General features: G+C 41.7%; 1 protein-coding gene across 8 annotated transcripts in view; it reads left to right on the forward strand.

The window, feature by feature from the left end:
- Positions 1-8530, forward strand: part of SCN11A (sodium voltage-gated channel alpha subunit 11) — a 129373-nt gene extending 120843 nt beyond the window's left edge. For 7 of the 8 annotated variants that reach the window (XM_067754026.1, XM_067754029.1, XM_067754028.1 and 4 more), the window contains 2 exons: positions 3441-3711; positions 6645-8530. In XM_067754026.1, coding sequence (XP_067610127.1) covers positions 3441-3711; positions 6645-7672 — 1299 coding nt within the window. In that variant the 3' untranslated portion in view covers positions 7673-8530. The remainder of the gene's footprint in view (positions 1-3440; positions 3712-6644) is intronic. The other variant, XM_067754030.1, reaches the window with a different exon arrangement.
- The last annotated feature ends 2022 nt before the right edge of the window (positions 8531-10552 follow it).

The following is a 10552-nucleotide window of genomic DNA, read 5'->3' on the forward strand; positions in this document are numbered from 1 at the left end:
AAGCAGCCGTCGGTGATATAGAACAAATGTGCTTGGCTGTGTTCCAGTATAACTTGATTTATAAACACCAACATTTGAATTTCATATAATTTTCGTGTGTCAAAATTTTATTCTTTTGTGTTTTTCTCCCAAAAGTCATCCTGAGTAAAACCCATTCTGAGCTCACGGGCTACACTAAAACAAGTGATGGGCCATATTTGGCCTGTGGGCCATATTTTGCTGAATCCTGCCTTACAAGATACTAACAGGACTGCTCTGTGCTTACAGTCTAATTGAGGAGCTGGAATTTGAGAGCATTAGATTATAAAGTAATACAACAGGCACAGTTGGTAGCTCTGACAAGTGAGTTTGAAGGCTTTCAAGACAGGGAGGCTCCATGGGGCCGAAAAGTCTGGGAAAGCAGTATGGAAGAGGGGCTTGATATCTGATACATGTAGAGGATTTGGAGATTTTCATTCAAACATGAGACCACAAATTATCAAAGGTATGTTTAATTTCCTGCTATTCCCAGCAACCGAACAGAGTAAAGTGTGTTCTCAGTAGTTATTTGTTGAATAAAAGAGCATGTTTTCGGGCATACACAAAATCCATCCCACTAGAATTAAACATTTGTGTTGCACTAAAAATGTCTACAAATGTCAGGGCCAAGTGTTTAGAATTTATACAATGAAGAATTTTTACAAAAGGGTTAATGATAAAATTATCAATATATTTGGGAAATTTTCATCTGATGACAGTATGTGGAACTTCATTTTACCTAAGTCAGATCTAGCTTTTAAGTACCAAACTCACTTTCTAGTACTAATTTCACTTTGAAGTTCTTATTTGAACTTGAGCCAACAAAAAAGACAGACAATTTTTATTTATATGTGCACGCTATGCAACAACCGACTCAGTACCAGTTGGTCCCAGATTTGGAATTAACTAAAAGACTCTTGAGACACATATTTACCAGTTTACTTCATGAAGGATATGAAGCCAGCAGTGCAGCACACAGCCGAACAGAAGTTGCAGTGGCATGGATGCAGCTTCTAGGCCTCTCCACTGCACTGGACATGCTAGGATGCGAGAGATGAGCTTGAAGTGGGCATGGACAGCTTTAACGAAGGGAAGCTGCCACCTCCATTCCTTAACCATCTTTTATAACTTGTTTGTTACATGGCTTATCGGGGAGTAGGTGCTATCCCAAAGCCCTTCCTGCATGGCTCACCAATCGAGATTTCACAATGAGTGATTCCGACAGCCACGTACAACTCACCAGTTAATGCCGAACATTTATGTTAACCTCTGTATTCCAGAGAGCAGTTCTGCATGAGATAAACCCAAAAGCATATCCCCTGGTGTCCCTGAGTTTGAGCTAAGACTTCAAATCAGCTGTTAGCCCTTAACTCACAACTTTACCTCCCCACAGATTTTTTTTTAATCTCTAAAGTCTACATATTATCTTTTGGCCTTTGGAACAAAGGAATAGCAATTGCATAGAGGGGAAAATACAGCTGTTTTAACCTGAGGAGTGATGGATATTCTTTCTAGCAGTAAGAGCAAGAAATCTGGAATCATTTCTGATTCTACCTGAGGTACCGCCACAAGGTAGCTTCATTACTGGGGTTAAAAATTATCCTGAGATATAGGAGTCCCTGTACATCTTAAAATTACATAGAATGTGTTTTGATCATCTACCACGTTTGGTAGCTTATACTTTTAATCTCCATTTTCTAAATATTAGGGTTGAACTGTAAGGCCAATGCTTACCGTTCCTTACATTTATTCTCAGCCTTCGTTCTGCTTCCCTGGAGAGCACCCTTAAAAGTATCTTTTCTCCAGGTCCTTTCTGACTTCCCGGATGCATTCTCACATAGGAAATGCATTTGACATTCAAGTTTCTTCTCCAGACTCCTTGATAAAAGCTTTAGGGCTCCTGGAGCAAAGTTTGAAAGACACAAACTTACAGGTAGTATCTTACCACTGCCATCCCGACCCTCTTTCTTCTCATTGCCCTTGCTCTCCCTGAGTGATATCATTCATTCTCTTGGTTTTAGTTCATATCAGTACTGGTGCTGTTGTACTCCACATCTGCATTACAGCTCTCTGCCTGAGCTCCAGACCAATACCTCTACCTGCCCATGTCCCTTGGATGCCCCACTGGCACCTCAAACTCCATGTGCTCAGGACACATTCATCATCTTCCCCCAGAACTCCTCATCCCCTGTTCTCTGGTTGTTTGAATGCTCCACCAAGCAGAAATTATAGCCTCAGCCTTAACTTTCCCATAACCTACTCCATTCAAACATTCTCTGACTCCTGCTGCTTCTACTTCCATATTAGTTCTTAAACCTAAATGCTCATGTCTTTCTCCACTGTTACCACCACAGACCAACATCATCTCTTGCCTGGATTACCTTAACAGATGCCAGGGGTTATAAAGATGAATTCTTAGGGGGTCTATGAGGTTTCTAAATAGAATACTATATGTATACTTTGATTAGATGATATGTAATATGAAATAATCTAATATATACATATAATGTAAAACAACCAGTGTATAGCCAAGTATGCCATACAATATCAGTGTCTGAGTTTGTGTTTAAGAAAAGTTTCCACTTAAGTAAAGAACAAAGTGGTGCGTTATAGATGTTAAATTAAAGAAAATAGTGGAATAATTGAGTCATTTCACTGCACATGGTAGATTAGACATGCAAACTTGAGTTAGAACCTGTACCAGAGCAATCAGCACATTTTTACTTTGGAGCAGGCCATCCATGTACAGACCAATATGCAAGTTTACCATCAGTAATAACGTGAAATAATCAGTTTTTCTGTTTCCATTTTTAGTAATCGTTGGATCAGAATCCCATTTATCTAGCCTTATCTTTAAGTGAACAAGAATTAGAAAATTGGCATTCAAGAATTGCTTGAATACAGAGTTTTGGTTAAGTATAAGGTCTGATTATTCTGAACTGACAAATGGAGGCTTGGAGATGTTAATTCTCTTTTGTCCAACATAATTATGTGAGCAAGTATTCTCTGCATTAGAATTATTGAAGTCAAAATACAGAAGCAGGTGAAATACAGAGACCGAACTTCATTTTTTATGATTAAATCCAACATGAGCTATTTTATTTCAGCAAAAACAAATCATCCACCACATCACAGTTATGTTGTTACTAAAAATTTAATTAATTTACTTATTTGGTTTCAAAATGGAATTAAAGCTATAAGCCTACAACTTAAAATCAGTTATCTAATTAAATTTAATGAAATTAAATGAAAAATTATCTATAGAAGAATTTCTTGCCCTTTAAAAAAGGTCTGTGCATTTTCCAAGAAACTGCTTTAATTGTAAGAGAGGACAAATGCTGCTGTATGTGCCTTTTAATGTATATGATTTCATTCCTACAACTCAAAATGATCTATGATTCCTTTTTTTTTTTTTTCCTCAGAACAAATGCCAGGGTCTTGTTTTTGACCTAGTTACACACCAGGTCTTTGACATCATCATCATCATCCTCATTTTCCTCAACATGGTTAGCATGATGGCTGAATCATATGGCCAGTCCAGAGCCATGGAACTCTTCCTTGAGCGTCTCAACCTGGCCTTTGTGGCCGTCTTTACAACTGAGTGTCTCATCAAAATCTTTGCTTTGAGGCAATACTACTTCACCAGTGGCTGGAATTTATTTGATTGTGTGATCGTGGTCATTTCTATTGTTAGTAAGTAAAATTGGCAGCCAGAGGGGCTTTAATCTAAGAGCCAGAAGTAAACTTATAAATCTTATCATTTGGAATTATGTCCAGAGCATCCACAAAGCAGAAAATTAAGCTTAATGTGATTTCTGAAAAAATAGACAGATGAACTAATGCCATTCTCTTTGGGGAGTTGCTAGGAGATACAGAGTAATTTCCATTCCCTTCACTATCTACACAATTGAAATAGAGTTAAATAATTATGTGGATAATTTATTCAACGGAGGTAGACAAAATTAAGATGACTTAAAAGTTTTTGTGGGGCTACCTGCTTTATCCAGGGAGTTGAGTCAAAGTTCTACCTTTCTTGTGCAACTAAAGAGCATTTCTTGTTTTAAGGATTTGGCATTTAGTTTCCATGTTTTTCCCTAGTTCAAAATCCATGTTGATGTCAGATCACAATTACTGTGCACCCGTGACATTGCCAGGCCTTCCCGTACCTTCTCCTTATACAGGGCCTCCATGGCCCAGCCTAGATGGGGCTTGCAAGAGTGTGTCATAAGGACAAGTAATGCTTTATCTGTATTCTGTATCTCATGTTAACTTAAACCACAGTGGGAACTACACTTGTCTCAACTGCTCGGATCCCATTCACCAACCAGTCTCACTCTATAATCAGCATATTTTTCTTAACCACAGGCAGAAATTAACTATAAGATTTATGGAAGAAGAATAGGGAAAAAAGAGGGTTATTGTCATATACCTTTTTATAAAACATACACACACACACACACATCACCTTTGAAATTAAATTCTTCATGACTAAGCTATAAGATTTCACTCTGGGTTTTTGAAGTCTGCTTTTAACTAAACTGATAATTTGACTTTTTATAATTGTGTAAAACTGCCCAGGGGCTCTTCTCATAGTTCAAAGAGCAATGAAGACAATGAAAAGTGATTTCACAAGTGGAAGTTTTTGTGCTATCTCAGAAAGGATGCATTAAACAGATATGCTGGATCAAAATATTTTGGTTCCTATCACCACAGCAGCAATGCAGATGTTTCAGAGACCAAGAAAATGAATGGTACAGTTCATAGTCTGTTCTGGTTTCTAAGCCATAAAGTTTATGTAGATAAGGTTTAGTAATAGATCTTTCCACATGGTTACGGTTACATAGACTGTTAATCATTATTAGTCAATTCCAAGCATTATTAGTCATTTCCTGGTGAAATCGACAGCAGCAGCAAAGTTAGAAAATGATGACGGGGTGAGTCTGGGGCAGCCCTGTGAGCACTTAAAGGGCTCTTCCTCCAATATGCAGAGAGCAGCTCATTCATTTCACTCTTTACTGACCTTCTTGCAGGCAGTGCCAGGCACTGTAGAGTTCATGGAAATATCTCTGACTTCTGTCCTATGAACAACTGCTAAGCGATTGCAGCTACACTGCATAGCACTGTATAGCATCTTGTTCCAATGGATGAGAAGGTCCACACATTGAGCCAAGTCCTACTCACCAATGTGGGCAGTATTTTCTATGTTTTTGCCAGTTGATCTGCCATCCAATCCTTAGCCTCTACATTTTCTCACGCTCTCCCCTGAGCTTTTAGAGAAATACAAAATGAGTGTGAGTCAAAGTTATTCTCTCTATGGAGTTTACAATCCAATTGAGGTATTAAGACCTACCACCTTAAGGGATCAGAAAAAGAGAAATTGATTGAACCCCAAATCACATGGTACACAAAAGAACTGAGCTCAGAGGAAAGACAGATTACTCTGGGCTTGATTACTCAAAGAAATATTCATGGAGGAGGTGGGCCTTAAAGGAGGGACCTCCTCCAGTTGCTGCTGAATTGGTTTGTAGTCAATTCCACATCTCACCGGAGTTGCCTGCCCAATTAGCATATGAATTAAACTTCCTTGATACAATCAGGCAGTCAGTGAAGTATATCACCAACTAGTTCTCTTTAGTCATTAGGTGATGGCAGGTAGTGTTGGCCACCCATCACCCCTAATGACCTTAGAGGATCCCCAGAGCAAGAACCAGGCCATGTCTTATACAAGGCAAGCATGTTCCAGCCATTCTATAATATTTGGGCCAAAATGTGAGTTGTTTTAAATTCTTGTATCACTTGATTGCAGAGCAGGCAATGAGAAAACAGGGTGACATTTTAGGCCAAATATTTAGCAGTCTGCAGAAACCTTTGCTTGAGATGCTATTTCTGGTGTATCCACAACATCAGAGAAACTGTCTCCAATTTAGTCCCTTAAGCTTTTTGAATTAGGTCTTCCAGAAGAACTTGGAATGAGCATACTGACAGAGATGAAAGATCCATGGCAGCTTTAGCCCAAAAATGAACATCCCAACATCACCCTCTTTCTCCAGCCCTGTCGTCGCCTGTAGCAGGCTGTGTTCAAATTCCTCTATGATAAGAACCTGTTTGTTTAAGAAGTTTTGGGCTGGGATCGTACAACTTCCACTGTTAACTTAGGCTCAAGCTGACCTTCAGTAGCAGAAATTTCTCCTTGCATTCTAATCTAAATAACTCCATCCGTAGTTTTCCATTCTATATATACAATAAATATGGAAAACTTATATTTGTTACCCCATGAATAACTTTAAATGCCCAACATGGATAATGCACTTCAAGTGCATACGATAACTAATAAAATAACCTGTCATAAACAGCATTTTATTTCTTTTCCTTGGGGGTCTTCAGTATTTTAGATGTCCTATCCCATCTAAAGTCCCATCTAAAACTGTACGAACCTTGGAAATTATTCTCCAACTTAAGGCACAGATATATATTTTCCCTGATATAGGTAAAAAAATCTTAATTTTGTACATAAGTTAAGAAGTAATGATAGAAAGTTGCTTCCACTCAGATTCAAGGCAGCAGAGAGAAGCTATGTCAGTCAGTCTGCCTGCTGGAAATTGATTGACCCTTCTCCTTCTCTTAAGGTACAATTGTTTCTGCCTTGAAAACCCAGGCACACATTCCTTTCCCTCCAACATTCTTCAGAATTGTCCGCTTGGCTCGGATTGGCCGAATCCTGAGACTTGTTCAGGCAGCACGAGGAATCAGAACTCTCCTTTTCGCGCTAATGATGTCTCTTCCCTCTCTATTCAATATTGGCCTTCTACTCTTTCTGGTTATGTTTATTTATGCCATTTTTGGTATGAACTGTTTTTGCAAAGTGAAGGAAGAGTCTGGAATTGATGACATATTCAACTTCAAAACTTTCAAAGGCAGCATGCTCTGCCTCTTCCAGATAACCACGTCGGCAGGCTGGGATGCCCTCCTCAGCCCCATGTTGCAATCAAAAGACTCATGTAACCCCAAGTCAGAGAACTGTTACCTCTCTGCCATAGCCATAACCTACTTCGTCAGTTATATCATCATCTCCTTTCTCATCGTGGTCAACATGTATATTGCTGTGATTTTAGAAAACTTCAATATAGCCACTGAAGAAAGTGAGGACCCTTTGGGTGAAGATGACTTTGAAATATTCTACGAAGTCTGGGAAAAGTTTGACCCGGAAGCAACACAATTTATCAAATATTCTGCTCTTTCTGACTTTGCTGATGCCCTTCCTGAGCCTCTCCGTGTGGCAAAGCCAAATAAATACCAATTTTTAGTCATGGACTTGCCCATCGTGAGCGGAGATCGCCTTCATTGCCTGGATATCCTGTTCGCTTTCACTGCTAGGGTACTTGGTGAGTCCAGTGGCCTGGATAGCATGAAAGCAGTGATGGAGGAGAAGTTCATGGAAGCCAACCCTTTCAAGAAGTTATATGAACCCATAGTCACCACCACCAAGAGGAAGGAAGAGGAAAGATGTGCTGCTGTAATTCAAAAGGCCTTTCGAAAGTACATGATGAAGACCAAGTGTACCTTGGAAGACAGGCCTCATTCACCCCTCCAGACACTCTGCAATGGAGACTTGTCCAGCTCTGGGGTGGCCGAGGGCAAGGTCCACTACGACTGAGCCCCTCACCTCCACCCCTACCTCACAGCCTCAGAGCCTTGCCTCCAGCCTCTGAGCTCCAAGGGGTCCACAGCTCAGTGTGCGAACAAGCAGTGGACTCACTGAATTAGCCATTCCATTTTTCTTTTTCTGGCTAAAAGAAATGGTGTTTCTGAGTTCACTTCAAATGGTTCTTATAGAGATATAAGATAAGGCTGCCCGACTATAACCACCGGTACTGTTTTAACCAGGAAAAAGACAGTAGAATGGACTGTAGAGCAGGGGTCTCCAACCCCTGGGCTGCAGACCACACTACCGATCCGTGGCCTGTCAGAAACTGGGCCGCACAGCAAGAGGTGAGCAGAGGGTGAGCCAGCAAGATTTCATCTGCCGCTCCACATCACTCGCGTTCCGCCCGAACCACCCCTCCGCAACCCCGTCTGTGGAAATACTGTCTTCTGCAAAATTGGTCCCTGGTGCCAGAAAGGTTGGGGACCGCTGCTGTAGGGGACACTAATGTGAGGATTGAAGCACAGTTCAAATTATATCAAAAGAAACTAATAAGAAACAGAAAACATTAACATTTTAAATTGTGTTTTTCCAAATGTTCTTAAGTACAGTATCCAACACCTTTGTTTGATGTTTTCCCCAATAAAATATATGGCTTATCACACATAACTCTTCTGCATGCTAAGTGAAAATTCAAAACCTGCCAATAAATACTTATTGCAGATTTTTTTTTAACCAGCATTAAACTTTTGGGGTTTATTTCAAACCTAAAAGCATGGTCATGACTTGTCAGTTACCACCGTATCTTTCACCAGCTGCAATCTCTGTTATATATTTCCAGGGAAAAAATAAATAAATGAGACTTTCAGTTTGCATTTCATTCAGACACTACACTAAAAATCCTCTTGTTTGGTGGCTGTGTGAGTAGTGGTTTAAATGTGGTACTTTGCTTGGAATTAAAGGCGGGAGCCAGTGGTGTGCTGATAAGTGTATAACAGTTGCTCTTCAGGAAAAAAAAGCCATGATTTGTAGCATTTACTGATTTCTGTGGTGAATACTCCCATCATGACTGATTTCAAGCTACCAACATGTTTCTGAACGTAGAGTTGGGAAGAGACGTCCACAATCAGTTCTCGCGAGCTGCCCGGAGCTGGCTGGAACCAGTAAGACAGTCTCACTTACCTCTGGTTAAAATATCTGCAATGCGCAACTTGGATGGAGAGAGCAACCCCTTAACAACACCTGGACCCCAGGGCAGGGGAGCCATAAGACATACTGGTTAGCCGGTGACCTCAGTCATTTGATGAGCCCTACATTCAGTTCTGGCTGAATGTCTGCATCAAACACAGCCCAGAGAACAACCAGGTCGGTCAGAAGGGCCTGGCCCCAGGAGTAGCCCAGGACCTCCCTAAAAACTGGAGATGCCCAGAGGCCAAACAAGACATTAGCTGGACTGGGGACAAAGAACTACACTGTGATAATCTAGGCTTGGAGGAGAACCCTGCAGAAATAGTCCTGGAATCCTGTATCTCAGACAGACTGGAGGAGTTGATGTGTCTGTAAGCAGCCTGGAGTCTGAGGCCTGAGCCTCTGCCCCGCCCTTCACTGTCCAGTGGAGGTAAGGCCAATGCCAGATACTGTGGTGCACGGAGGGGGTGCTTATTTACAATGTGCACAAGATCTAACCATGACTCAATGTATTCGTGTCCAGGGCCTGAGTTTTGTAGGCAGCCTTGTGCTCTGGAGCGTTGGCAAAAAGTAGTAATATCATTATCTAATTATTATCAATATCTAATTTTTACTTAGCATTTGCTGTGTGTCAGGCACTGGCTAAGTGTTTGCCACGCATAATCTCATCTGTACCTCACAATAGCCCAGTGAGTGTGCTGTCACTCAGCAGGTGGAGCCTGAGCCTCTGTGCCATGCTGAGGCAGGGGAATGGCCAGAACAAGGGCACTTTTGAGACAGGGCCACAGGGCTCCCATATAGGGCTGCAAGAGCCTTGTGGAAATCACCAGTTCTAAAGTCATGGCCAGTTCTGCTTGAGGCCCTGGGGATTACCTGTGTCTTCCCTAAAAGATGCCTCCGATTATGAACTCTGGGTGTTTTATGGATCCCTACCAAGTCTTCTGGAAAAGATGGCTGGCCCTGATTCTACTAGGGATATCCCCTGGCTGGAGGTAAGGGAGGGTCTGGAAGGACATGGTCTTGTCTATTCCAGATTACAATTTAGGGGCTTGAATATAATCTGTTCTGTGCAATAGCTTCTGCCCTTCTCACACACACCTGTCCACCCCCACATGGTCCCCTTTCGCCAGTGCTGGATTCCTGGAGCCAGCTTCTGGGGAGAGCACAGGATCCCTCCCTCTGGCTTCTGCAAGAGGCTGAGCCATGCTTCCTTCACTAGATGGCAGCAAATGCCCAACATGTTCTTTTCTGAAAGCTGCACAGCATCTCTCTGTATGAGCCTAGAGCTCAAAGAGCCAGAGGGCTAAAGGTGGAGAAGAGAGCCAAGGCAAGGAAGTGTTTAATTACCTTGGATGGGTGCTAGAGAACTCACACTCCCCAGAGACAGCTCTCACTGTGCAAGGAGCCAGGATACTCCCGAGAGGCAGAGATGTTGGTCTGAGCTCTGTCCTCCTGGGGCCGTGCTGAATGTCAACCGTAGACAGCCCTACAGGCCCATGAAGCCAGTCCCCTGTGTTCTGAGCCTTCTTTTCTCCAGGCAAATCAGCCCCTGCTCAATTCAGTCAATAGACAAGTTCCGGAGGGCCAATGCAATACCACCTTGTGCAAACTGCTTCTAACCAATGGCTCTTGACCTCAAGAGTATATATGCTAATTGGGAGGAGAATTAGACAGGTGTTTGTGTGATGACAATACAATGCAAAA

Source organism: Pseudorca crassidens, chromosome 10 (assembly GCF_039906515.1).
Source record: "Pseudorca crassidens isolate mPseCra1 chromosome 10, mPseCra1.hap1, whole genome shotgun sequence".
NCBI classification, from domain to species: Eukaryota; Metazoa; Chordata; class Mammalia; order Artiodactyla; family Delphinidae; genus Pseudorca; species Pseudorca crassidens.